At 41.8% G+C, this 26,283-nt stretch overlaps 13 protein-coding genes across 13 annotated transcripts; 6 read left to right on the plus strand and 7 right to left on the minus strand.

Annotated features, from left to right (window-relative positions):
• Positions 1–125: 125 nt before the first annotated feature.
• On the minus strand, positions 126–1,970 carry DI09_32p130 (uncharacterized protein; the record flags this gene model as incomplete). The annotated part of the gene is made up of 1 exon (XM_013382501.1): positions 126–1,970. The coding sequence occupies one exon, from the start codon at positions 1,968–1,970 to the stop codon at positions 126–128; it is 1,845 nt and encodes a 614-aa protein (XP_013237955.1).
• Positions 1,971–2,128: 158 nt separating this feature from the next.
• Positions 2,129–4,550, minus strand: DI09_32p140 (uncharacterized protein; the record flags this gene model as incomplete). Its single annotated transcript, XM_013382502.1, has 2 exons — positions 2,129–3,954; positions 3,998–4,550. The coding sequence occupies 2 exons, from the start codon at positions 4,548–4,550 to the stop codon at positions 2,129–2,131; spliced, it is 2,379 nt and encodes a 792-aa protein (XP_013237956.1).
• Positions 4,551–4,726: 176 nt separating this feature from the next.
• On the plus strand, positions 4,727–6,207 carry DI09_32p150 (ornithine-oxo-acid transaminase; the record flags this gene model as incomplete). Its single annotated transcript, XM_013382503.1, has 6 exons — positions 4,727–5,038; positions 5,065–5,344; positions 5,365–5,646; positions 5,676–5,830; positions 5,858–5,924; positions 5,957–6,207. 6 exons carry the CDS (start codon positions 4,727–4,729, stop codon positions 6,205–6,207), a joined length of 1,347 nt encoding a protein of 448 aa, XP_013237957.1.
• Positions 6,208–6,396: 189 nt separating this feature from the next.
• Positions 6,397–7,692, plus strand: DI09_32p160 (uncharacterized protein; the record flags this gene model as incomplete). Its single annotated transcript, XM_013382504.1, has 1 exon — positions 6,397–7,692. The coding sequence occupies one exon, from the start codon at positions 6,397–6,399 to the stop codon at positions 7,690–7,692; it is 1,296 nt and encodes a 431-aa protein (XP_013237958.1).
• Positions 7,693–8,134: 442 nt separating this feature from the next.
• DI09_32p170 (uncharacterized protein) lies at positions 8,135–8,524 on the minus strand (the record flags this gene model as incomplete). Its single annotated transcript, XM_013382505.1, has 1 exon — positions 8,135–8,524. The coding sequence occupies one exon, from the start codon at positions 8,522–8,524 to the stop codon at positions 8,135–8,137; it is 390 nt and encodes a 129-aa protein (XP_013237959.1).
• Positions 8,525–9,027: 503 nt separating this feature from the next.
• Positions 9,028–10,255, plus strand: DI09_32p180 (Rad51 DNA repair and recombination protein; the record flags this gene model as incomplete). The annotated part of the gene is made up of 6 exons (XM_013382506.1): positions 9,028–9,105; positions 9,135–9,230; positions 9,259–9,451; positions 9,477–9,841; positions 9,866–10,174; positions 10,202–10,255. The coding sequence occupies 6 exons, from the start codon at positions 9,028–9,030 to the stop codon at positions 10,253–10,255; spliced, it is 1,095 nt and encodes a 364-aa protein (XP_013237960.1).
• A 147-nt stretch (positions 10,256–10,402) lies between these two features.
• Positions 10,403–11,773, plus strand: DI09_32p190 (uncharacterized protein; the record flags this gene model as incomplete). The annotated part of the gene is made up of 1 exon (XM_013382507.1): positions 10,403–11,773. One exon carries the CDS (start codon positions 10,403–10,405, stop codon positions 11,771–11,773), a length of 1,371 nt encoding a protein of 456 aa, XP_013237961.1.
• Positions 11,774–12,813: 1,040 nt separating this feature from the next.
• On the minus strand, positions 12,814–13,651 carry DI09_32p200 (inner membrane protein; the record flags this gene model as incomplete). The annotated part of the gene is made up of 2 exons (XM_013382508.1): positions 12,814–13,219; positions 13,329–13,651. The coding sequence occupies 2 exons, from the start codon at positions 13,649–13,651 to the stop codon at positions 12,814–12,816; spliced, it is 729 nt and encodes a 242-aa protein (XP_013237962.1).
• A 28-nt stretch (positions 13,652–13,679) lies between these two features.
• DI09_32p210 (Sua5/YciO/YrdC/YwlC family protein) lies at positions 13,680–14,825 on the minus strand (the record flags this gene model as incomplete). Its single annotated transcript, XM_013382509.1, has 1 exon — positions 13,680–14,825. One exon carries the CDS (start codon positions 14,823–14,825, stop codon positions 13,680–13,682), a length of 1,146 nt encoding a protein of 381 aa, XP_013237963.1.
• A 163-nt stretch (positions 14,826–14,988) lies between these two features.
• Positions 14,989–16,584, plus strand: DI09_32p220 (uncharacterized protein; the record flags this gene model as incomplete). Its single annotated transcript, XM_013382510.1, has 1 exon — positions 14,989–16,584. One exon carries the CDS (start codon positions 14,989–14,991, stop codon positions 16,582–16,584), a length of 1,596 nt encoding a protein of 531 aa, XP_013237964.1.
• Positions 16,585–16,738: 154 nt separating this feature from the next.
• DI09_32p230 (uncharacterized protein) lies at positions 16,739–17,185 on the minus strand (the record flags this gene model as incomplete). Its single annotated transcript, XM_013382511.1, has 2 exons — positions 16,739–17,074; positions 17,183–17,185. The coding sequence occupies 2 exons, from the start codon at positions 17,183–17,185 to the stop codon at positions 16,739–16,741; spliced, it is 339 nt and encodes a 112-aa protein (XP_013237965.1).
• A 134-nt stretch (positions 17,186–17,319) lies between these two features.
• Positions 17,320–20,972, plus strand: DI09_32p240 (calcineurin-like phosphoesterase; the record flags this gene model as incomplete). The annotated part of the gene is made up of 9 exons (XM_013382512.1): positions 17,320–17,374; positions 17,415–17,645; positions 17,675–17,850; positions 17,881–18,138; positions 18,165–18,480; positions 18,510–18,876; positions 18,911–19,008; positions 19,037–19,433; positions 19,514–20,972. The coding sequence occupies 9 exons, from the start codon at positions 17,320–17,322 to the stop codon at positions 20,970–20,972; spliced, it is 3,357 nt and encodes a 1,118-aa protein (XP_013237966.1).
• A 66-nt stretch (positions 20,973–21,038) lies between these two features.
• DI09_32p250 (DNA polymerase) lies at positions 21,039–26,259 on the minus strand (the record flags this gene model as incomplete). Its single annotated transcript, XM_013382513.1, has 2 exons — positions 21,039–25,075; positions 25,119–26,259. 2 exons carry the CDS (start codon positions 26,257–26,259, stop codon positions 21,039–21,041), a joined length of 5,178 nt encoding a protein of 1,725 aa, XP_013237967.1.
• Positions 26,260–26,283: the final 24 nt, after the last annotated feature.

Below are 26,283 nucleotides of genomic sequence, written 5' to 3' on the forward strand. Positions count from 1 at the left end.
GCGCCTTTCCATTAGGCCAAGCGGGCGTCAGCAATTTGACTTTTTAGATTATATGTTAATTTAAATGCTAATAAAATCGTCCATAGTTTTCGAGAAATTTATCGACCATCCATCATTTATTTATGCTATACGAAGGGGTCCAACGCTATTTCAAAAAACGAAACAGCATGCGAAATACCAAAATTTTCAAGTACCTTTGGATGAAGCACCCCAAGTTCCCCGACATTCCGCGAGTCAAAATAAACGGAGGCATATCTGCCATCTATAAAGGTGGCCGACTTTGAGCTATTAAGTGAATATGTTCCGGTAGTAGGACTCGACCCACATGCTCGCTGGATAGAAAGCATGGACATGATCCTATCCAAAGCAGAGTGGATGATCTCAAAGCCTGATGTTTGGCCAGCAAAAACTGCGGCAAGCCGTCGCTCGTTCTTCGCACCGATATTATCAGAATGCTGGGTGGTATTTTCTGGTGTCTTGAGAACGACGTCTGAAATTTCGAACAATAAAATAGGCAATGGCACAGCCTTATTTGAAGCGAGGGTTTTTAATAAGCCAGGGAGGAGCGTATTGCGAAGCGCTTGTGTTTCAATGGATTTTGGATTACCAATTGTAACTATTTTCTGCAAAATCGAGACGTCTTTGTTTAAGTGCAAAACCAGATCGTCGATTGAACATAACGTGAGCGTCAGAGCCTCCGTGAATCCAGAAAGTGCCATTTCAATGCGAAGCATGTCAGAAAACTTGTTCATAGGCGTGGAAGCCGCAATGGTATTTGTAGATGGCAGCGTCATTGGGAAATTTCCAAATCCATAAGCAACGGCAATGTCCTCAATGACATCGCATTTATGCAGGATATCTGTTCGACTCATCGGCACCAAAACGTTGACTGTGAAGTCTTGCGAGGTGGATGATTCAACGACCTTAACAGAATACAACATCCTTTGAAGAAGCTCTATCAGTTTTTGTGGGGAAATATCAACCTTCAAATTGCGGAATACTTCTTGAAGGGTAAGTTCAAAAGAAAGGGGCGAATAGTCAGATAAACTCCACCTGGAATTACCAAAAGGACTGGAGTCGTTGTCCGGATAAAGAACACTAACGGGCGTGATAGAAAGCTTATCTTTACAATATATGGAAAAGGCGGTGGCAATTGATCGTAAAGTGGCTTCGCCTTTAATTGCGTCCATGCAAGTCACCTCAATAAATACATTGTTCGTGTTAAGAGTTATCTTGGATTTGTCTCCATTAATAAGAGGCGGTAAGGAACACACCGTATTCCTTGAATCAAGGACCAGTGGGAAATATGGTTTGTCTTGCAACAGGGGGAGAAATTTCTTTAATTTGAGATCGGTTTGATAAAATTCAAAGATATCACTTCCTTTGATGGCATTTGCTTGGTTGAGTGGAATGAAAGAAATATCTTCGGGGACCATTCCGGTATAGGTAAATGGAGACTTTATAGCATCCAAGTCATGGGTTCCAATCGATACCAAGGAACGATTTCTTCCTATGGTTTGATGCAACTTATCCTGGTACTTGATAAAGCTATCATAAGAATGCGGGTCGAAGGTGATGTTTTTCAAAACAGCACAAAAGATAAAAGGACGAACCTTGCATGCGTTCGGATGCACTTGGATAGAATATTGGGAGTCATCATCAATTGTGAAGCTTGGCGGTGGTATAGTGGTGTTAATATATGATTTTAGCGCCACAGATAGCCCTTCAGTACTGAGAAGATCATAGCGATTTGCTGGCACTTCAATCCTATATAGTATCTCGTCAGAGAGAGCATCCAATGTAGCTATGCAGGAGCTGGTGCTGTGTTCCTTTTCAAAGATGGACCTATCGGACGTAATGTCGTCCAACTCGATTCCAAATGAAAAGCAAAGCTCTTCAAATTCTTCGTCCGTAAATCTTTTGCCTATTAAAGAGAAAAGCTTGTCTCGGGGTGCAAGCAGAGTTGGCATTGAAATTAGAAAATGCAAATGATTGCAGGTATGACTAGCAGTGTACAAGTTTGGTTTTTGTCCAAAAATTAATTAAATTTAAATTCTACAGCCGTAAACATGGGCTTTCGATTGTATCATTTAACATGTTCTCATCAACTAGCCAACAATTAAATAATTTATTCCGCCTTTGGTTTGAACCTTTTGTTTGGGGCACTCGATTTGAAAGCCCTACTAGAGTCTTTTGGGTTCAACCTTTTGTTTGGGGCATTCGATCTGGATCCTTTACTAGAGTCTTTGGGGTTCAATCTTTTGTTTGGGGCATTCGATCTGGATCCTTTGCTAGAGTCTTTGGGGTTCAATCTTTTAGCAGAGCCTCTTGGCTTGAATTCTTTGCTGGGGGCCTCTGATTTAAACCTTTTGTTGGAAGCACGCGGTCTTTCCTGGCCCTTGCTAGGCTCGTTGGATCTTTTAACCTTCTTAACATCTGCAGCATCTATATCTGTTTGTGACATTCTTCCTTGTCGCCTAGCCAAGATTGTGGAATTTTCCACCGCAAACTCGACTATTGGCCTTTTTTGTGCGGTAAAGATATCCTTTTTGTTGTTCATTTTACGAATTAACGAAAGAGCATGCTTGTGGTCCGAAAATTCAACGAAAGCATAACCCAAGCTTTTGAGTTCTCCAGTGGATGTTTTTCTCTCTTTATCCCTTATTACTTTAACCTGCTTCAGGTAGCGTGGTATCGGCTTAAATTCGGGATATGCTTTTGACACACAAGTTCCAATGATCGTTTTCAACTGTTTCTCATCCACACCAACAGGCATATTTCGGATGGACACTCTTGTTTTTGAAACAAAGCAATTCAAGTTCTTCAATTTCAGCGAACGTTCCTGGTATGCTTTCACCCTTTTCTGCTTGTCCATTTCTGATATTTCCTCCCACTCTGGTGAGGCTCTATCGACAAAAGACTCCTTTAGCAGATACAAGTTTCTCTTATCAGCCTCTTTCTTTTCTTCCGCAGTCTTGGAAGCGATTTCCTTTGCCGAAAGTTTTGGAATAGCCTGAAGGACATCTATATGCCTCCCTTCAATCACCCAAGCAGAGTCAATTTGATCGTAAAGGTCCAATGAAATTTTGGAACCTTTCAAGCTTTTTGATGAAGAGGAATTTTCCACAAACGATGGGGGTCTAGACGAATTGCTGAATTCATCCAGGCACTTGGAAGCGTCCTCTTGATGCACAAAGGAAACAAAGGCACATCCCTTTGATCGACCAAGAAAGTCTTTCACAATCCTAACGTACTGAAGTTTTCCAAATTTGGAAAACGTCTCTGCCACCTTTTCAGATTCGGTCTCAAAAAGTAAATTTCGGACAAAAAGAGTTTTGCTGTGGTTTTCCAGGTGATTTGTAGCAATTTCTGGAATATTTTCAGCCTCTGTTTGAAGGACTTCGTTTTCGCAGCTCTCTTCATTACAAATTTCGCTTGAATGATCGTCAAAATCTACAATATCGTTGCAGCGATCCATTTCTGCTTCTGAAGCTTTGTCGTTACTGTCATCGTCACTGAGATCAGAATTACCAATGTCCGTTTTAACCACACCATCGGTGTCATCGGAATCTGTATCTTTGATTTTTTCATACAAGGTCTTAGATACTGCATAATCGATGGCAATTTTCCGCCCATTAAGTTTGGTGGCGTTCATCTTTAAAATCGCCTCGTCTGCACTTGATTTACTCAGGTATTGAACAAAGCAAAATCCCATCAGGGAATTATCCGCTTTTTTTGGTATCTGAACCTCGAAAACCTCACCAAATGCGCTGAATTTATCGAGGATCTCTTCTTTCGTGGTGGAAAAGCTAATGTTTCGAACGATTAGTCGATGTGACTTTTGTGGCTGCTCTTTGGTCAAAGATGCTTTCAACTTGGATCCTTTGAAAATATGATCGTGTATTTTAGGCAATGCGAACGATACTTCTTTCCCACTTGAATATACAATTAAGCCTAAAAGTTAATAAAACATCACAATTACATTTGGTTTTGTCACCATCCAAAGGAAATTCCAAAGACGCAATGTTACCGAATTTCCTAAACTTTTTAAAGWGCTGCTTTTTTTCCACATCCTTTGGTAATGAGGAAACATAGATGCTTTTTAGGTTATCCTTTTGTGGCTTTTTTGGACGCTTTAGTTTAGAGTCTTTTTTGGGTTCAGAGTTGCTATCCAAAGCGCTGTCCTTTTTGCTTTCCACAGTGAGAACCTTTCTGGGCGGCTTGTTTTCGCTACCGGTATGCTTCTTTAGAGCAATCTCTAGCTTCAGTTTTGAGCCCTTAAATTTGGTGCTTTTCAATTGCTCAAGAGCCTTCTGAGCATCTTCCTCTGTCACAAAGCGAACAAAGCCATAACAGAACTTTGAAGGAGCTATTGCTTCCGCCCCAGCCTCTTTCCCGGGATTGACAACGAAACACGATCTCAACGGCCCAATATCGGAGAAAAGATTTAGAAGCTCATCATTGGATGAACCTGCCGGAATTCCTCTTATAAATAAAGAGCATTTGGAGTTGGCATCTTTTTCCGGCTTGCTCCCAATACAAGAAGACATAAAAGATTAAAACTGCCTTTTAATTACAAATTTTTTAATCATTTTTTCAAAATTAGCACCATTTAATAAATCTTTAATGCGATGGGAAAGTGTAGCCAATTTATAAACTAGGAACATGTCCCGAATCAGCAATAAGATCAGCCATTTAGGAAGCCCTTTTTATACCACAATGTGTAATGGTGCAAAGAAAGGCTCCGCTGAAATCATTGATCTTGAGCAACGATATGCGGCCCATAAGTATCAGTATGACGCTAATATGTAGCTATCATCCAATTCCGGTGGTCCTCTCCAGAGGCTCTGGAGCAAAAGTTTGGGACACTGAGGGTGTGGAGTACCTCGACTTTTTGTCTGCCTACTCTTCAGTAAATCAGGGCCATTGCCATCCGAGATTGGTAGCAGCTGCACAAAATCAATTGAGCAAGCTCACTTTGACTTCAAGGGCATTTTTTAATGATAAACTTGGACCATATGCAAAATTCATCACGGAGGTTAGTTATGTTATCGGTAAATGTAGTTTTTTGGCTACGATATGGTGCTTCCAATGAATACTGGCGCTGAAGGCGTAGAGACTGCAATAAAATTGACCAGGAAATGGGGATATCTCAAGGTAATGCTGCTTTTGGTGACAATTCAGAAAAATATTCCCCAAAACAAAGCCATAATTCTGGCATGCGAGGGAAACTTTCACGGGAGAACGATGACCGCTGTATCGATAAGTTCAGACCCTGTTTGTAAGGATCATTTTGGCCCATTTTTGCCAAATGTTGGGCCGGTAGTTGAACAAATAGGTTACCGTGACTTATTCTAATATTAGGGCCCATCCGATACAACAACCTTCAAGATCTGGAAACTGCTTTAAAGTCACACGGACATTTGATTGCTGGGTTTCTGGTCGAACCAATTCAGGGAGAAGGAGGCATCGTTGTCCCCGATGACGGCTATCTCAAGTCATGCTATGATCTTTGTCGTAAATACAATGTGCTTTTCATTGCGGATGAAATACAAACCGGCTTGTGTAGGACAGGGAAAATGCTTGGTTGTGATTATGAGGGCTTCAAACCGGACATTTTGATTTTGGGAAAAGCACTATCAGGAGGTACCCCATAGATCGTTAAAACGTTGTAGGCATGTATCCCATTAGTGCGGTATTGGCCAATAAAGACATTATGCTTTGTATCCAGCCGGGAGAGCATGGGTCAACATACGGAGGCAATCCACTTGCTTCAGCGATTGCTATCGAAGCACTGAAGATCCTGCAAGACGAAGATCTTGCCAAAAAAGTACCGATGTTGCTTGCGTGATTGTAGAGCTTTGAGCTGGGAAACCACTTTAGGAGTGTCATAGAAGGCAGAAAACATCCTCTTGTTTTGGCTGGTATTTTGGTTACCGATTTCTTATCGCCATAGTAAGAGGAAAAGGTCTGATGAATGGCGTTATCATCGATGAATCAAAGCTGCCTGAAAATATAGTTACTTGGCATTTGTGTCTACTTTTCAAGAAATCCGGGCTTATTGCAAAACAAACGCAAAACAATATCATTCGATTCGCTCCGCCCTTGGTTATTTCGCACGCAGAATTGGATCGTGGAATTGAGATCATTTTGAAATCGTTGGATCAAATTATGCATTGTACCCTATCCGATTTTAAAGGCGAGTAAAATTTAGGTGATTTTTTAATTTTCAATTTAATTTCTGATACAACTGCAGTGCACAAAAATAATTAAATTGGTTCGGTTCTCGAACAATCTGTCTCAAGTGTTTCAATTGAATCTATAAATACGTGGTTCAATCATGCAGCGGAACACCTAGGAATGAATTTATCAAATAATATTGCACTTTTCTTTTTCATGATTGCCTTATTTTTCTCTTATTCTTCCACCGAGGCCCCAGGTATTGCTAACGCTTCACCTGGAGCTGATTCTGGCAAGGAGGCAAGCCAGATAAACCAGGCAAACCAAGCTAGCCAGGCAAACCAAGCCAGCCAGGCAAACCAGGCAAACCAAGCAAACCAGACTAGCTCTATTTTATATAAAAGAAAGGTGTGTACTAGAATGGATAAATTGCCTTTCTGCGTTGAGCTTAAAGCCAAGTTTCCATGCAATGGAAATACATCCAACTTTAAGCCTCAAGATCCTTCCAAGCAGATTCAAAAATCTGCAGCCCCTTTGGCCCAAGAGCCAGCGACTTCTCAACAAGCTATATCCACATTTTCAGAAGAGGCGAGCCTCTCCATGCCTCAAAATCCCATTGGCCAGCAATCCAGCAATTTTTCATCAAATCCCTCTTCTCAGGCTTCTCAAGCTCCTCAAGCAGCTCAGGCTATTCAAGCTTCTCAGACTAATAAAACTTCTCAAGCAGCTCAGGCTATTCAAGCTTCTCAGACTAATAAAACTTCTCAAGCAGCTCAGGCTATTCAAGCTTCTCAGACTAATAAAACTTCTCAAGCAGCTCAGGCTATTCAAGCTTCTCAGACTAATAAAACTTCTCAGACTGCTAAAGCTTCTCAAGTTGCTTCAAATGCTTCAATACCCACCAGTAATACAACATCCATGTCTGAAAAGCCCTCGATATCTAACAGCAGCTCTGCTTTGGTTTCGCAAGCATCCCAAAATGCCTCTGTCTTGAGAAATGAAACATCTGTAGCAGTGAATGCGACCACCGCTAGCAAATCTACTACCCCTAAAAAAGCTCCTTGCGCTAAAAAATCTTCAACTAGCGCTTCCTTGACAACAAGAAACTCCACCGATGAAAAGTCCATATCAAGTGAGGTCTCTGCAGCATCATCATCTCTATCTAATTGCACAAAGTGCAGCAAAAAGCAATCCAAAGAAAATTCCGCAGAGAACAAAAATCCGATTATACTATCCACAAAAGCCGTAGATATCAAAGCGACAAATACAACTCCAGGCGCCCAAGCTAATGATAAGACTCCTTCTGCAGAGGTTAAGACGTCTTCTGCAGAGGTTAAACCGCCTTCTACACAAGTTAAACCGTCTTCTGCAGATGTTTTTCCAATACCCTTGTATGGCCAGGCGAAAGATGCTTCTAAAGATAAACCAGCGTATTCAAAGAAAGCCTCTCCTTTCGAAGTACCTACCGATCCAAAGGAACCTATTGGTGCTGAAAAGAAACAGATGATTTAGGGAGCAACGAACATGATATCTCAATTTATTTAATAAATATGTAAGAGGAGTAAATACAGGTGCTAAAAATCCTCTTCTGAGAGCATCATATCACAGCTTAATAGCTTTTCAAAGCTTTTTGTAACCTGTTTGGACGCTTTAGAAAAATGCAGCAATTTCTGATGTTAATTCGAAATTCTTACTTTGGCACAAACGATCAGCAAGTTGGAGGCAGGGTCGATGGCCGAGAAAAGATTGTCAAACCTTTCGGTCGAGAATTCGGAGATTTGGTCATAAACAAGGGTTAGCAAACATGCGACAAACGAACCGTTTTGCGCTATAAATGTCTCTGATCGTGACAACAGCAATAAAAAGGCTTTCCAGTGATCAAATCCTTCAAAATTATAGCAATGGCAAAAAAGGAGGAAGGAGAACGCTATTTCAGAAAGAATCTCCTTTTTATCTAACATGAAGAAGAAGCAAATGCCATACCTGACAGATAGACAGTGTCCAGCAGATGTTGGATAAACTTAAAGGTGTCCAAATGAATGGCAGTGATTTCGGACCGCGACTTTCCCGGCAAATACCCAGAAAGCCGCAGAGAAAGGTTCGGAAATGCAATATAATCGCGATGTGATGCATCGAAAGTATTTGAAAGGCCCTTTTCAAGCTCCATCGAATAGATGGAGCAACAAATGGCCGGAATTGAATAGACCGAAACATTGGAATCGGCTTTTAAAATCAGTTGGTTTTTCAAACACCTAGCCAACGTATAGTGTGTGATGCAACCGGAAAGCTTGCAAAATTTAGGCTCTTGACTATATGCTCCCAAATAGGCATCATACATTGGCATACCTAATGTAAACTACAAAATCGATGGTACGTTCAATAAGCATTGCCGATTTTGAGCTTTCATATGCTGCTTTCCATTCTTCAGACGCTTTTTCGAACTCTAAAGAGATACACACGCGAGAGCCCTTATTTATCCAAAACACAAAAGACTGGCAAAAAGAAGAGGAACACTCGGGTTCCTGTCCAATCGGCTTACTAACGTCATAAAATTAATGACACTACCTCAGTGTTAGGATGTGTAGGCCAGGTGGGATTAATTTAATTCCTCTAAATGCCGATGTTGTTCGCGTGCAAAAGTAATCAAAAGTTAAAAGGAACGAATGTGGGGCATCAGGAAAGAACAAAAATGAGCCCAAATCATATTCGTCCAACATAAATAAAATGCCAATTTAATTACTTTAATGTCCCGGTCGTCTATGGAATGGCCGCAGTGATGCATTAATGCGTCGATGCATTATTGCTATATAAGAATGCATCAGCATTGCGTTCCCTATTCATTAATCTATGGAGTCGCAACTTGAATCGGAAGCCTACTCATTTAGTACTGAACATGAGGAAACGCAAAACATTGCATTGGAGGAGGTAGTGCTATTTTGGAGTCATCCATTTAGGATGGAACCTATTTGGCGGTTGAAGAGCTACAGCACCATGGCGTAAGCATGATGGATATTCAAAAGCTAAAAATGTCCGGCATCTGTTCTGTTAAGGTAAACTGAGCCATCAAATGCATAAAAGGGGGTGCAAATGACCACCAGGAAAAATCTGTGCAAGTTGAAAGGAATGTCAGAAGCAAAAGTTGAGGAAATCAAGGAAGTCGCTGCAAAATTGCTAGATTGCGGGTTTATTACCGCCACCGAGTTAGCTATAAAGAGGCAATGTGTGTTTAAAGTGTCAACCGGAAGTTCTGAACTAGATAGGCTTGTCGGAGGTACTTTACATCATCTCAAGTAGAGGTGGTATTCAATCAATGTCCATTACGGAAGCATTTGGCGAATTCAGAACGGGAAAAACACAATTATGTTTAACGATGTGTATCACGTGTCAGTTGGGAGAGCAAAATACATCGGGGAAGGTATCTGATCATTCCAGTAACATAGGCGGCATACATCGATACAGAGGGAACCTTGTACTAAACACCCCATTTACTTGTAGTCGTCCGGAAAGGCTTAAAGAAATAGCCGCCAGATTCAACCTCAATCCAGATGAAGCATTAGAAAACATCATATATTCAAGAGCATATAATAGCGAGCATCAAATGGACCTTCTTGCCATATTGGCCGCAAAATTTTCAGAGGAGCCGGGTCGTTTTAAATTGCTGGTATCTAGCGTTCGATAACATCAGGTAGTTGACTCGATCATTAGTCTATTTCGAACCGATTTCTCGGGGCGAGGAGAGCTTGGAGAGCGGCAGCAACGATTGAATCAAATGCTTGCCAGACTGGCCAGGATATCGGAGGAGTATAATGTGGCCGTGTTCATCACAAACCAAATGATGTCAGATCCTGGCGCAGCAATATCGTTTGTTCCGGATCCGAAAAAACCAATCGGCGGCCATGTGCTCGCACATGCTAGCACCACCAGATTATCCCTAAGAAAAGGTCGTAATGAGACCCGAATTGCAAAAGTGTACGACTCGCCAGACATGCCAGAGGTAATTGCTACCAGTCCATACTGCTAGGCTGAAGCAACATATGCCATTGGCCCTGGAGGCATCGAGGATGCTGCCGTATGACGCGTGACGCGTCAATCACTCGTATCGGTATAAAGACAGAATTTAATTAAAAATGATTTGCTATTGCTGTGGAGTTTAATTGGTTGATTTGAAACCACCCTCCCTACTATTTCATGTATTTGGCCATGGTCACGACACGGTTTCCCCATGTATCAAGCAATTGGCGAAAGTGCAGCTGGACTTTCTCCAATTTCTTCATGTTTACGTACGCTGTTTGAAGAAGAGCCAGCCCAAAGTGGCGTTGCTTCGCCGGGTGCAATTTCTTGCCCCTATCCGGCCGAAATCGCCCAACGATTCATTCTTTTATATTCGTCGATGGATAGTTCTTTGGACCAGAATTTCAAATCATACTCCACAAAATTGGGATCCATTTCTCCGAGGAAAAATATCAATGCCAAATACTTTTGTGTCGGATATGTAGACGCAAACAATGAAGAGTCCTTTACGTTGGAAACTTTCGAGTCCATGATTTGTTCTTCATACCAGCAAAAAAAGCATTTTATCATCGCCAGGGTTACCACTTGCGACCCTACAAATTCAAACAAATTGTACTACTCATTCTATTATGGACCCCAATTGAACAGGATCCTGTTTAAAACGGAAAAGCCTACTGCAAATAGACCGGCATATTTACATCGAATGCATTCCAAAAATCCCCTCAACAATATGGACATCATTGGCGATGTCGAGTATTTCATAATTTCGCCAGAAGACGTCGATATCGCCAAGGACCATTGTAATGTTGAGGATGCTTTTTATCTGAAGGCCTCTTTGCTCGATTTAGAGTCTTATTTAAACACAGAGAAAGCGACCTCGGGATCGTATCAGACCGATGCTGAGAGCAACGCAAACAACAAAGCATTTGAGTCGGCCATTCTTTATAGGGCACACTATTTGGCCTCTGACGAGGACTTTCTACGAAGCGTGGAATTGAGAACCTTTTTCAGCCAAAACTCCATCACTGACGACATGTCTTTTTTTGAATACCAACGACCGGTCAACGATAGATATAACCCTCTTTTATCGACATTCCCATTTGAAACGTACGGGCTTCGTTCAGATGACATCGCCATCAATCCCGAAAGAGTGATGATCGACATTTCGACCATCAATCCGGCTGGCTCCAACTTTGCTTGCTTCTCATGTTTTGCCAACAAATCAAAAGAGTTCCATCGCAATTTCTTTGTCCTGGTGATAACAAGTTACTTGCTAATTTCTCTCTCCCTGCTAATATTTGTAATACCTAACAGTTTCAAAGGACTGCTTGGAATAGCAATGGTGATAGGGCTATGTGCATTGCTCATTATCTTCATAGAAAGCGATCGTATCACGCATACCACATCGGCCGCGGCTGCTTTGATGACGGCTGCTGAGCTTAGACGCCAGGATCAGCCTCGACCCGAAACCGAGGTTCATCCAATGCGCCCCAGCAACAATCCCATGATGGCTTCATTCCCGCGATCCTCGCTGCCGGAAACGAATGGCCTTGCGCCGATGAATCCGATCGCAGTTGTCTAGAATTATAACTTTGTTAAAATATTTTAAATTTTGTCGATGGCTGGAGATGCCGCAAAAACGCCATTTCATTTGTACTTGGATGAGACACAATACTTTGGGTTTTACCCTTTAAGCCTGATGGATGATTTTTCCGTCTCATCATACGACATAATATACAGCATTGCAGATAAGTTTATCACCATGATCCTTGCTTCGTCCGAGTGCACTAACATTCCGCAACAAGCCATCGAAGAGGTACTTGCTTGTTTATATTTTTAGGGATTGATCAAATTACTTACCTTACTCGAATATGCGATGGACAAAAACCTGGATCTTCTAGAGGCATATACGCTTAGAAATGTGTTCAAATTTCCCCAATCCATATATGCGCGCAATTTAGAGGGAATCCTATGCGTGCTGGTACGAACCATTTTGTCAATGCATAGAAATCGGCAGATGTTACCGAGCACGAGGCTCAAGGTGTAGCATATGCTCTTCTGCAGCGGCGTAAAGAACGGAAAAGGGCGATCCACCACAACTTGAGACTAAAATATCACCTCAAACTGCTTTCAAAATACAACGATGAATTGGGCAATTTGCAGTCGCTTATCTCGAGTCGGGAGATGTCCATAGCAGGTTCAAACAACAATGGTGGGCGGTTTTCGTTTTTACTTCAGCTTCGATCGATGCCTTGCTTTGCAAAACATCCAACCAGATCAATTCTCTATTTCCGCTCATGGGGAAGACATATGCAGTAATTAGCCAACTATTTCCGCTTTCCTCTGGACAGCAGGCATTGTGTGCTCCCATTTCATCAGCCACAGACCATCACCAAGAGCTGCTTCATTTAAGGAAAATAGGCTCCCTAGATGCTATAAATGTAAGCAGCAACGCATCGCTAATATGTGCGTAGTGCATACAAAATTTGCTTTCTTCATCTCAGCTTTGTTAATTGCTGGAGTTTCGGGTTTCTTTGAATAAAACTCGACTAACCCCAAGTTTGGGAAAACATGCCTCATTTAACTGATGTTTATTAAAATAAAGTCTATTTTGACAGGCTGCTATTCTTCCATACCGGTTTGATGCCAGAGTTTTCTAACGGCCTCAGAGATACCGATGTTTTCGGTGTTGAATTTGTATAGACCGAAAACAGCCACGCCAGTAATAACAATAAGGGATCCCTTGAATATGGTATAAACAACGCCAAATTTTCTCTTTGGCAGATAATCCAATATGACTGCAGAGAATCCATTATATATATGAACGGGCAATAAAACCATCAACGAAGCGTCTACAACGTGTGATGCAGAGGGTAAAGCAATCATAGAGCCAAGTGTAACCATCGTGCCAGCCGCAACGATTCGCTCAAAATACCAATGATACGAGCCATGGAAGGGATCCTTCACCTCTGTAGAATAAGACGACACTCCCTTGAAATGATGTGAACGTCGGTGATATTTTATGTTCCTAATATGCGGCAATGTCAATGCCACACAATTTCTTGAGCAGGATGAAATAAGCATTCGAATTTATTAAAAAAATCCCCAATTAAATTACAAACAACATGCTGCTTTACTCCTCTTCATCCACGCTGCTTTCAGATTCGGATAGCGAGAAGCTGCAAGTATGATCCAAAATGTTCGCATCTTCAGCATGAATGCCATCCATTGAAGTTGGCTCAGGTGCAGCATCAAGTGGGGTAGACACCGCCTTGAGCAGCTTTTTGGTTAAAGATTGGCAAATTTCGGTGCGGTGTTCCGATTTAGGCCTGTCGATTTGGTTTAAAGATAGGTTTAGGGTTGGAACAGAATCCACGCCTGTAATGTATCTGGGCCTTTCGAAAAACTCCGATTCAAGTGGAAAATAATGGGGTTCCTGGGAAGCATCCAATTTTGACATCAATAAAAAATTGCAATTAAATTTAAATTTATATAAATAGCTTTTGGAAGGAACAAGTCACTTGCTCAGTGGAAGTTAACACCGAATGTGAGGCTTTTAACACTCTGTTCATGACTGCGGAACCTTCGTTGTCGTTGGTAATCGAAAACATTAAAATAAACTTGACATCAAGCGAGTCTAACTTTCGAAGCTTCGCAAACAATTCCCTTGCAATGGTTTGATAAGAGGAGCTTGAAAAAGAATCAATGATCAGATGGGGATCAGAGTTGCCGTCAATGTTTTTACAGATCGGCGTGTTCAAAAGTATGGATCCCCTGATATTCCTCTCCTCGCAGAAGCGTTCGAGTTTGGAAATCAAATCGAGCGTCTGATCATCATCAAAGCAAGTACTTTCCAAAAGAAAAAGATTAGCTTTCGGGGAATAATGTCTATATTTCATTCCGGGCGAAAGGGATCCCTTTGTGTGTAAAGAGGCTAGAGCGGCATTGGAAATGGGATCAAGCTCGTTTCCCTTCTCAGGCTGGTATATTTGAACGTTGGGGACAAATTTTCGAAGCATTTCCAAGGTAATGGAACCGGACCTTAAAATCATCGGAGGATCAGATAGCAAATTGATAACTGTAGACTCTACACCTTTTGAACAGGGCCCTCCATCCACGATTAATGGAATCCTTTCCTTTAAGTCTTCTAACACGTGAGATGCTTCCGTTGGAGAAGGCCTTCCAGAAATGTTGGCAGACGGCGCGGCAAGAGGAAACCCGCATTGATCAATGATTGCTCGTGCTATGGTATTTTCTGGAAATCTAATGCATACGGTAGAAAGTCCACCTGTAACCTCTTCAGGGATCAAAGAACTCTTACTAAATAAAAAGGTCAACGGGCCGGGCCAAAAGGCCGACATTAGCGTTTCAAAAAGGTCAAAGTTTTGCGGCCTTTTAATAAGTGGATATAACATCGACAGGGAAGATATATGCACAATGAGAGGATTGTCTGATGGCCGGCTTTTTGCCTGGAATATGTGCTTTATCGCAGCGGGTTTGAGCGCATTTGCAGCAAGTCCGTATACGGTTTCCGTTGGAATGGCAACCACCTGGTCATTTTTGAGCAATTCAACAGCCTCTGATAGGATCTTGGGATCAAAATCCCCATCCACGCGTATTACTTTGGCACCCATGGACTTCCTTCTTAATTGGTTACAGATGAAATTCAGTTTTAAAAAAGCAGCTTAAAGTTGGGATTTTGGAGTTTGACATGATATTTTATTGGCCAGCATTTGGGTTTTTAAAAAAATTGAAATTTCTCTAACCACCTGGGGACTGTTTTCCCTTATCGCCTCCATGGCTATATCACCGATACTTATTTTTCAATATGTCAAGGCTAAATGTCGAAAAGTTTTTTCAAAAGGCACTGTTTCTGATGTTTCAGAGGCAATTTCTAGCTCCTTTCCTACGTTTGAGGTTGCTCAATCCAAAGAGGGGACTCGCCTTGTATTTGATTACGATCCAAGAAGGTTCACGTCATCATCAATCGTTGCAATGCTACTGCCAAACAGCAGAGAGAAGAGACTGGCCGTTTATATTTCCCTGGCTTTGATTTTCATTTTCATAGCGTTTTTGCTACATTTTACCCTGATCGTCGTGGGGTTGGGGTTGGCCTACAAGTCATATGTCTTTTCGTTTCATCCACAGCTTCTCAACATTACGTATTTGGATTCTTTATCAATGCCTGTGCATTTCGAGGCCCATGCCATTTCCGTGTCATTTGTGGACATTTTGTTCAAAAAGTTTACCGTTGACGTTTTTGCAGCGAACGATACGGACCTCGAATATCCTATCCTTTCGCATACGCTGAATAACCTTTGTTTTTATGGAAGCAGGAAAAAGAACCACATAGTATGCGATATAGGCGTCAATTTAACGGACCGCTTTCCGTTTATCGATTTTTCTAAAAACTACGAGTTTCTTGTCAGGTACTCTTTCCAATGGGATCTGAGCTGCGCCTGGATTCCATCTTCCATATCTCATTTTATTTTGACCAAAGAAACCCTCTATGCTCCTGCGGAAATTTTTACCATTGAGCATGGTTCGGCTGGTGATGTCATTCTGGTTGCCAAGGACCCGCCGCCAGAAGTTGAAAACGAGTCTTCCGGAGATTGGGAGTTTGATACGGCCTCATATTCGTTGATTTTTATAGCCAACAGGCTTTCATATGACGCCCAATATGGGATTTTTACTCTAGACACATTCACCGTTTATGCAGAGCAATCTTCCATCATTTTGGATATCCAACTACTATACAAGCACAATCTCGAATATCTTGCTGTCTCTTTTCCAGAGAGCAAGTTTGTAATCTCCGTCAAAAGCGGCGAAGAACATATTGATGACCAGTTAATTGGATATGGCAAAATTGATCCCATTAACATCAACCCTAATGATCGTCCATCTCGAGTTCGATTTACCATCGAGGTACCTTTTGAACATAATGGTAAACGTGTCAATGGTACCTTCGAATTAGGCAATGGCTCATCCAACTCATCAACCATTCCTGGCCTTAGTATGGAGGAGTTTGAACGGTTTTTATATTCAACAAAAGTTAACCAGCACCCGTCTTGGAATAGCGGTAATATTACAGATGTGAAGCCATTGAAGGAAATCACAGGGACTCCCGGAAAAATTCAAAACATCCTAAGGAACTATCTGACCAGAAAGTCCCCAATTCTTTTAAATCTTCTTTTTAAGGATGTGGGGGATAACATCTTTGAGAAATGGGTTAACAACCAGGGAGGTGTTCGTATAAAGCTCAAAGGAAGCTCGTCGACGAGCCCCCACTTCCAGTTTTATATTTCTCTGATTGTGGTTTTTGGACATATCTTTGATTTATATATTGATGCCAGCCATTTTATTCTATTCCTTAAGCACATCCTTCGGGTATAAGTTTTCTATGTGTATATATAATAAATCGAGCAACTTATCTTTCGCCTTTGCCACTCACACCACACGGCATTACTAATTGCCTTGGCCAAATGTAATCGGCTAGCAAATTCTGGCCATTCATTAATCGAGTCATTAATTGAATTTAGTTTACTGATTAGGCTTTTATGGGGACGCTTTCCTCAACTGCTGCAGTGGCACGTGTGTAAATTGGAAGAGATGAATGGCAAAGGACCTTCTTGATAAGTCCTTTAGCCTCAAGTTCCTTAATGGCGACACGGGCTAGAGAAGCAGAGATCTTCATGCGATCGACTAATATGGCTGTAGTTATGAGTTTGTAAGTGGGGGTCTCCTTATAGATCTTGTCATATGTAGCCTTATCAAGGGTAACTGCATTGTTGGCCTTATCCTTGATTTTGACTTTGGACCACTTCTTCTTTTTGGCCTTTCCTCCAGAATTGGAAGGTTTAGTGGCTTCTGCCTTTGTCTTGCCCTAAACATGGTTAGAAAAAAAAAATTCAACCACTACGCAATGGAATAAAAAGACTTATGATGGATGTAATTTATAGATATAGAGGTGGAAATCGGTGAACACACTTACCATAGAGATTAAAAATTTTGGCAAATTTTAATTCAAATTGTAATTGAAATTAATTTAGTTTAATTTGTTGATTGGACTACATTGAGACGAATGAGTGTCCAATTCTAATAAGTATCTGGCTTTTCCATTAACGTCCCATGTCCAGCACCATTATATCGTCAAAATACGCCGAAGAGCTTTTGTTTGACGATCGTATCTGCTCAAGTACGGACATCTTGCTTATAACAACTAGATATCCCCATCCTCGCATTGAGACCACTGACGGATGACGAGTTTTTTCACAACATATCACTGTCACATATTCGGAACTCAAAGATCAAGCGACCAAACCTGGAAAATATCAAGTCGCATTTGTTGAGGGAGGGGTTGTTGTCAGATTTTCAAGCCTTCTACCTTTGTGAATGTGTTTTATCGATATTCAAGGCAGAACCCAATTTATTGAAACTACCAGCGCCAATTAATAGTATTGGCTTCTTTTCCCCTTATTTCTAGTATGCGGCGATATCCATGGCCAATTTTACGACATGATTAAGATCTTTTCAGACGAGGTCGGAGGAGGTCTAGGATCATCCTCTGGCAGCGCAGAAGATGGGGACGCTTGCTCGTCCACGGAAAAGAAATACTTGTTTTTGGGCGATTATGTTGATCGAGGCCTGTTTTCCATGGAGGTTTGTCAAATTTGGTCAAATTTCACCTAGTGCCTCTTTTATTTATTTTCTCTGAAAATTACATTTCCCGATCGGGTTTACATGCTTCGAGGAAATCATGAGTCTGCCCACATGACTCAGTATTTTACATTTCAGAACGAATGCACGAGAAAGTATTCACATCTTCTGTATACAAAGCTACTTGAAATTTTCAATGCACTTCCATTATGTGCAGTTGTAAATAACCAGCTGTTTTGTGTTCACGGTGGGATATCTCCATCATTAAAGACCTTAAAGGACATTGACAAGGTATTTTTTGCATTGCCAATGTGTAGATTGATCGCTTCCAAGAGCCGCCGTCAAGTGGTTTGTATTGCGACTTGATGTGGTCCGACCCTTCTGCCACGTTTGATTTTGACTCGCCAGAAGGCGAAAAGTTTAGTCCTAATCGTGTTCGCGGTTGCTCTTACATTTACCACTTCAAAGCTGCTATGGAATTTTTGAACAAAAACAATCTTCTGTGTATAATAAGAGCCCATGAAGCACAGTCTGCAGGATTTCGAATGTACAAGACAAATCCGACCACCATGTTTCCCGCCGTAATTACGCTATTTTCAGCTCCAAATTATGTTGATGTGTATAACAACAAAGGTAGTAGCGTGTTTGTTTTCATTTCATAGCTGCGATCATGTATTATGATGGTGTTACAATGGACATCCGGCAGTTTTCACATAGCCCTCACCCGTATCACCTGCCAAATCTTATGGATGCATTCTCGTGGTCCATGCCATTTGTTGCACAGAAGATCTCAGATCTCTTTTTAGCAATTTTGACGAGCGTTGCAGATTCGGATACGCTTGCTGAAATATATTCCGACACCGCTAACCCCACATTTGATGATGGTACCTTTACCTCTGACCAGGACCAGATTGGTAATTACTTTGCAAAATGTGCTGATTTCATAGACAATTCGGAACTAAAATCAAGTCCTTTGGTTCATAAGATAAGGGCCGTTTCGAAGCTGATTAGGACTTATAATTTGTTGAGGTACCTCCTTTGTTTGTGTGACATTTATCGATAGAACTGAGCGGGAGTCTATCATTGAATTAAAGGCTCTGATGAGATCTGAAAAGCTTCCGTGTGGTACTCTTGCACTTGGCGCAGAGGGAATTCGGCAAGGTAAGCTACAAACATAAACCCTTTTTAGCAATTTCGTCCTTTGATGTTGCAAAACGAAGCGACATTGAAAACGAGCATGTTCCTCCGGAGGATGAACATGCAACCTCGATGAGACAGATCCTAACGCCGTTTGAAGTTGAAAAGGAAATGTCAAGCGGAATACATGTCAATGACGATGAGAAGGATTCCAGAAAAAGATCCTCCGTGCAGTTAACGGAAGCGGTGGTACTTTGTGATCGGGGTGAAATCACAGGAAGGTCGGATAGCGTGTTCATTCCCCCGGTCATTATTAACAATGCGTCCTCCGGTGTCGCGGAAAACCCAAAAAACTTTATATACGAGGATGGCGAAATCGAAGAGCCACTGGAAGAATTTGAGCCAAGAATATCTTCTGTTCAAAAATTTTTAAAGTCCATGTGTGGAAGGTATTCCTGTTCCAGGTCGTAATTTTTTTAATCAAATAAATTGTATTCCAAATTTTAATTGAATTTTTATTTATGCCCAGCAGCGTAAAATTTCCAGTTGTTTCTGCTGCCACAACCAATTCTGGACATGTAGATTCTTCTGCCGCCAAAAAAACCCCCCAAAAGGGACATGCATCTTTTGAAAAGTATCGGTCATTAATTAGCAAATATATTGAGACAAAATTTCCCAAAACACCCAAGTATCCCAAAACATCCAGCATCAATGCCACTTTTCCTTTCAAAGAGCTAAGCTTTCTCGTTAGTTCGGTTATTTCCTCCTCAACCTCCAGATCTGATGAAACAATTCATGCATTCATCTACAAGCATAGCATTGTGGACGACGAGTTTAAATTGAATGTCCTCAATATCTTGCTGGCACAACTGTTGAACCTTGAGAATTGTCTCAAAAAACCGTCAACTGAAGGAGATGCACCTTGTCTTATTTCAGTTGCCAAAAGAATAATATCGATCTTGCTTGTTTGCGCTGCTAAGGAGTCAAAGTCCAGCAAAGACTCAAGCTCGACAACTCTTAGGAAAGCATACACTCATTGCTGGGGTATTCTTTGTAAGATTTTGTTTTACTCGAGATGCCATTTGCCGCTATTCTGGTCCGAAATCTCACTGCTTTGCTTTAGTATTCTTCCTAGATACGCCCTTACTCAAATAGACAATCCCGGTCAGTTTATGGATCTTTTAAAGGATGTCACTGAAAATGTGGCAAAAACGGGCGAGCATGTGCTATTTGTCTTGGCTCTCGACTCGCTTTTAGTTCTTGTTACTAAATTTCGACTGGATGTTCCCAATTTTTATTCGTTGATTTTTATGGCAATGCGATGGCTGGGAGAGCCCCGCATTTTTCGCAAGCTTGACAAAAGGTTATCCTTGTTTGGCGAGATAAGCGATGTCGAGGAAGGAATTTTTTGCTCGCTACCAACACCTAAAGCCACGCTATTTACGTTGCTCGAGATTTCCTTAATCAAAACGGCATCTGTATCTCTTTCATCTGCTACGCTGCCTGCTGCCTTTGCCAAAAGGGCCTCGCAGTTGTTGCTGGTGGCTCCCGCACCCACAGCAATGTGGCTCATTCCTTTTATTTATGAATTGATACAAGCACATTCGGGATTGATCCCGCTCATACACAGGCCTGATTCCAAGCAAATTCCTTATGAGTTTGTCGAGACCGAATCAGATCCTTTGATGAGCACTGCAATAAACTCTTCACTGTGGGAGTTGGACATGGTCAGATCCAGCCATATTAATGCTAGCGTTTCGGCGTTTATTTCTATTTTTTCTACACAACATTTCAAAAAACATTCAGGCACCCCGGTAAAGCGGTTCCAACTATCAAAGTACCACGATATTTCATATGCTTCGATGGCTGAGGAGTATTCCCTGCTTGTTGATAAACCCAAGCGTTCATTCCAATGCGCCTTATCGGTTCCGCATCCGGGAAGACCGCAGCCGCTTGTTCACCAATACGACTATGCAAGGATATTTTAGCTCAAGTAATAAACGCGTTACATGGTGTTTTTATTGGCCGTTAAGAATACCATCAAAGTTGGGGGATCATACAAAACTGGCGATCTTTTTACCAAAAATGCGTGTAACTCTTTCCAGCTCTTTTGTGCAGGTTTTCCAACGGATGCTGTGAACAGAGGAATATGCTTTGGTGCACTTTGGACACCATTTAGAAACAGAACGATTTGAAGTGGTACCGCAAGAATAGCATTCAAACGAGGCAACGTCGGAGGCTGAACACACATCCCAGAGCAATATTTGCAAATGGCCGTATGCAGCCTGAGTGGCCTGGCTTTCAGAAATACCAAAATGACAGTACGGACAAACAGGCTTATCAGCAGCCAAATCAATCGTACATGTTGATGTGCAGTTTTGGCATTTCACAGAGACAAATATCTCCTCGCTTTCAAGGCAAAGTAGTTCGTTGTTCTGATCGAACAAATGGAGAGTCTTCAATGAGGAATTAATTACATTGGTCCCCGAGGCCAAGGCAAGTAAAGATCTGCTGATAGAATTTACATCAACCATTGAAATCCTCGAGTCCGTTGAAAGTAGCATAGAAATAAGACGAGCAAAAACGATCGACACATGCGGGGAATTGTTTTCTTTATCATCGTAGGCGGTGGCAAATTCTTGAACAAGACCAAAAAGATCCATCACGATCTTTTCGCTAAATTGAGGTTCGTCTTCAGAGGTAGGAAAGATGGACGAGAGACCTTCAAATACCAGATGAATTGCCTTCGAAGCCCAGGCAGCAGCGTCTTGCGGGAGCAATTTGGCAGCGTAGCTCCAAATCCAGTCAGCCGAAACGCCAGAATCCGATGTCAACAGCTCGCTAAAGTAGTTAAAGCGATCCATCCAAAACAATCTCTTCAAGCCCGTCACAAGGTTCAAGTCTATCCAACATAGACCGGGCGTTTTAGCAATTTCGCCAATTGCCCAATTCAAGTGGTAAAGCGCACTTGACTCGTCAGATTTGTTGGTGGCAATCAGCAACGCCGTGGACACCGATTTTTCTGAAGGCTGATTTCCCAGCGTCACGACGGTTAAGCCTAATCGATTAAACTCTGATATTAGCAATAGAAAAAGTTTATGCCTCAATTGATAAATGCTTCCCAGCAGATTAGACGCAGGCCCTGACGAGTTGCAAATCCAATTGTCAAAAAAGCCTAGTACAACAATAGGCCCTGACATACCCTGTGCTTGCTTCTTCAATAGACTGCTGACGAGATTGATAAGAGGCAAAATTGACTGCTTCCCCTGCATGGTATGGATAGGAAAAGCACCCAAAGATGTTACGAAAGATTCGGATTTCAATGTTTCTCTGATTATTCGATTCATTCTTCTTAGGACCGGAGATGAACTATCCTCGACGCCATTAAGGTACTTTTGTGCATCTTTTTTGATGCAAAGCTCTGCATCATCTTCTGTGCTTGCGTTCGTATCTACATTATCAGATGGGATAAGCACAGAGGCTTCTAAAACTGCGCAAATGAAAATCGAATTTAGTTCGAGTTTAAAGCAAACATTCTCATAAAACCCGGGTTGGTTGAGAAAAGTATTCGCACAACTTTGATCGGGAAAAGGTCTTTCTTGATGCTTGTTAAAAGAAACCCCCAGAAGAGGCTTCGTATTTAGAGAACAATTTTTGGTTTCCAACAATGCACTTTGGATGGAAAGATATTCCCCCAAATTTAGATTAGACCGCTCTTGATCACATTTCATCGAGAAAACACGACCGGATGCCCTTAGGGATCTCACGTAAGCAATATCCAAATTTGCCCATTCATCATGAGGCCAGTTTTGCCGACAAAGCGGGATATTAAGCGTACGACAGATATCAAGCTCATCCTTTATCCAAGGTTGAACAGAAAGAAATGAATGGAAAGATTCCTTCAAATAGTATTGAGAAAGAGCCAAAGCCTGAGATATATCGGAGGGCCCGGAGCTTGCCAATTTTCTCCATAATATTGGACGTTCTTCTTGGTTGATGGACCGACTTAAAAGATCTGAGTTGCTTTGAATCACCAACAATGCAGAAGTAGCGCTATATATTGTATTTAGATGGTGTAAAAGCGAATTGGCGAACTGCTTGGTACTAGAGGTGGTATCGATTGTAAATGAAGAGATCTCAATGTTCATTGAGAGTGCGATTTTTTCGGCTGCACTCTTTGAAATAGCTTCAATGCCAGAGCTAATAATGATGGCCTTCAGTGAAGGCGGTGTCTCCGAAATGATCAGCAAAAAGTTCGAGTTTTTGTGCTCGCTATGAAATACGAACAAAATTGGAAGGCTACATGGCAAGTACAAATTGGATATTTCGTCTTTCCTGGTGCAGATTGATGTTGAACCCTTAACAACAGCGCCGATTTCAAGCAGTGCCTTAAAATGAGGATCGGCCATTTCGTAGATCGCAAGGACATTTTGATGGAATATCAAGTTCGCACCAAAAGAGGGCTGTGTGATCCACAATAAAACGCCTTCTGGTGCCGTTCCATCGGGCAATATTGAATATGGAGCCTTTTCTTGTTCATAAAGGACAGACCAATGTTTCAATTTACAATACTGAAGGAAAGATGCAATTCCAGCTGGCTCAACCTCAACACAAACCGAAAATGCTTCTTGAATCTCAATATCAAATCTTTGAAGGCTACTGAGAGGCCCGCCCTTTCCATTGTAGTATAATGGAAGTAGCCAGACTCGAAACTTTCTTTCGCTCTTGAGCAAGGAAACTCCAAGAACCGAGCAAGGACCCTGGTGGAAGGATGGAAGTGACCATCTAGTGCCTCTTTTTTTCTTTGCAACATTAATAGATGACCAACGGAATCTCATTGCTTGAAGCCATTTTTTGTAACTTGAGTGGAGCAGTTCATGCCGTGGTGCTTGAGACTTGCAAACTTGTATCTCAGGTATCAGGAGAAGGGCCGGGTCCTCCAAAAAAGGAACAGTTTCAATCATAGAGAGGTTTGCTGAGTTCGCCTTCCACGAATTCTTTAGCGACTGCTGAATTTTCTTGTTGTCCGATGAAATATTTTTCCCGGAGTGCATCAACCATGACGGTGCTTGGACCCGCTTTCCAAACGGATTTGCTATCCCCTGCATAGCAGCAGGTATTACTATCAGTTTAAGGACAAGAGATATAAATCTCTCCTTATAGTATGCCCAATCCAGCACATCATGTAAGGACAAGGAAGACGTATTGCCCCCAATCGATTTTATCCACGATGTCAAATAAAACTCACGGACCTCGGATTCTGCAGACCATATTGCAACTGGAATCGCCTTTTCTGCAACAGAGAAATTCGAAGATCCATTTGCGATGACATAGGCGCACGTAAGCGACGCTGAAGTTCCGCCTCCAGCAAGAATGCCATTCCCGAGAAATTCTGACAGCCTTTTTGCCGTCGTCAAGGAGGGAGATTTAGCAGAATTACTATAATGGCTCAAGGGCTTGCTCATCGTTCTGCTTTCAGTAACCAATTCAAAAAGCTCATGAGCAGATAGCAATTTGGCCTTTGAATCAAGCAAATCCAGCCATTTGCTTGCTACCTTTGAAACATGTTCATAGCATTGGAGGAGTGAAGACCCCTCCAAGTAAGCATTAAAAAGCTCGCTTTGAAAAAGCTTTGTCAAACGAAGCTCTCCTCTTCGCTTGACCTCAAATCCCTTTAGCTCAGCTAAAGATCCATCAGAAGAAAATACGGCATATCGTTTTTTTAAAAGCCTATCTTCATCCATGGASGCTGGAAGGATCATGGCCCTATAGGGACCATCAATCTCGAAAAAAATTGAATTTTCACTTTTAATTTCATATTGACGATCCTTTGGCGGACATGAAGTTGGAGATAAAAGAGAATGATATTGGTCGTTGGTAAATAGAGAGTGAACAAGCCTGTTTAGAAGGACACAAGGATATGAGAGAGTGATCGACCTTCCACAAATTAGGGGTATCTTGATACTGTCCGGGAACGATGCGGGAAGCATTAACCAAATACCATCAGTATCCAGCTCAAGTGGACGTCCCAGCCTTTCCATCCACTGCCTTGCCAATCGAATTATTGATCCTCCTGTTTCACAAACAACGCCTGCCATTTCCATCGAATACCATCTAGAGCCTTTTTTCATGACATATCCATAAAAAGAGTTCAGGATGACCTAAGAAAAGAAAACCAATGCTAACCTTATGGGCTAATTGTAAAGAATCATACAATACAACAAGCTTTTTTGCCTCTTCCAAGGCTACCGAGGATGTGAATGCCTTTTCCAGAGTCTTTTTGGCCTCCTTATGAAGAGTTTTATACTCGTATCTACGATCTCGAAATCTTTTAACAGTGTCAACGTAGAATGGATTTTCTTTCTGGCATACAATAGACGTTCTTTTCTCAATGCTGGTGGAATGTATTTTGTTGTAAATTTTCCTGCAATATGAGGACAATCGCTTCTTAAAAATGGTCTCCTGGTCGAGTGGTGAAAGATCGGCCCATCGTAAAGTTTTGCCACCTTTTTGAAAAACCTCTCCAGAGAGTTGATTTTGAATCATTTTGATTTCGTTTTTTTGTGCCACAAAGTGCTCACCACGCCATGACCACTCCAATGAGCGTTGGCAGCGCTTTCCTGGCCGATTATGGTCACATAGAGCACACGATTCCTCGCTCACAATTGCAGGGGGTTGGAGCCGATTTGTTAAAATGATGTTTGGATACATGGCAGCAACGTCCAAGTGATATATCAACGGCTTTTCTTCAAAAGTAGGGCATTTGATAAGGGCATTTATAGTTTTTTTGGGCTCTTCAATAATAGAATCAAGGTCTTCAATTTCTTGTGGTGTGACTCCATGTTCAGATAATAAGGAAAACAAAATGGTTTCGCGGAGCCCATTTTGTAGCTCTCCCAATGCGTCCACATCAAGGTTAAATTGGACAGGAAGGTCGCTTCTGAAAACCCCACTTTCAAGTGCCTCTACATGGCCACCAACATACGTTTCTGTATCAATTAAATGTTTTCCATCTGGAGTCATGATATGTCCGCCTCCATAGGAAGTCTTGTCAGGCATAATGATATGGGCCTGAAAAGCCTCTGCCATCAGCAACGTCTCACATAGTGCACCCGTGCCTTTTCTTAAGACGTCGTCAGGCGATAAAGGGATAATTGAGGAGAGCGAAAAAATGAAAGGATGAACATATTTGATGTACAAATGGTAAGTACATAGAGCATCTGAAACAGAATATGCGGCAAGCTTCTGGGGATCCTTATAAGCCAGAGCCATCATCTCTTCTGGATCCAGCTCCAGGGG

This window comes from Mitosporidium daphniae (assembly GCF_000760515.2).
Source record: "Mitosporidium daphniae strain UGP3 chromosome Unknown contig-32, whole genome shotgun sequence".
Taxonomy (NCBI): Eukaryota; Fungi; Microsporidia; genus Mitosporidium; species Mitosporidium daphniae.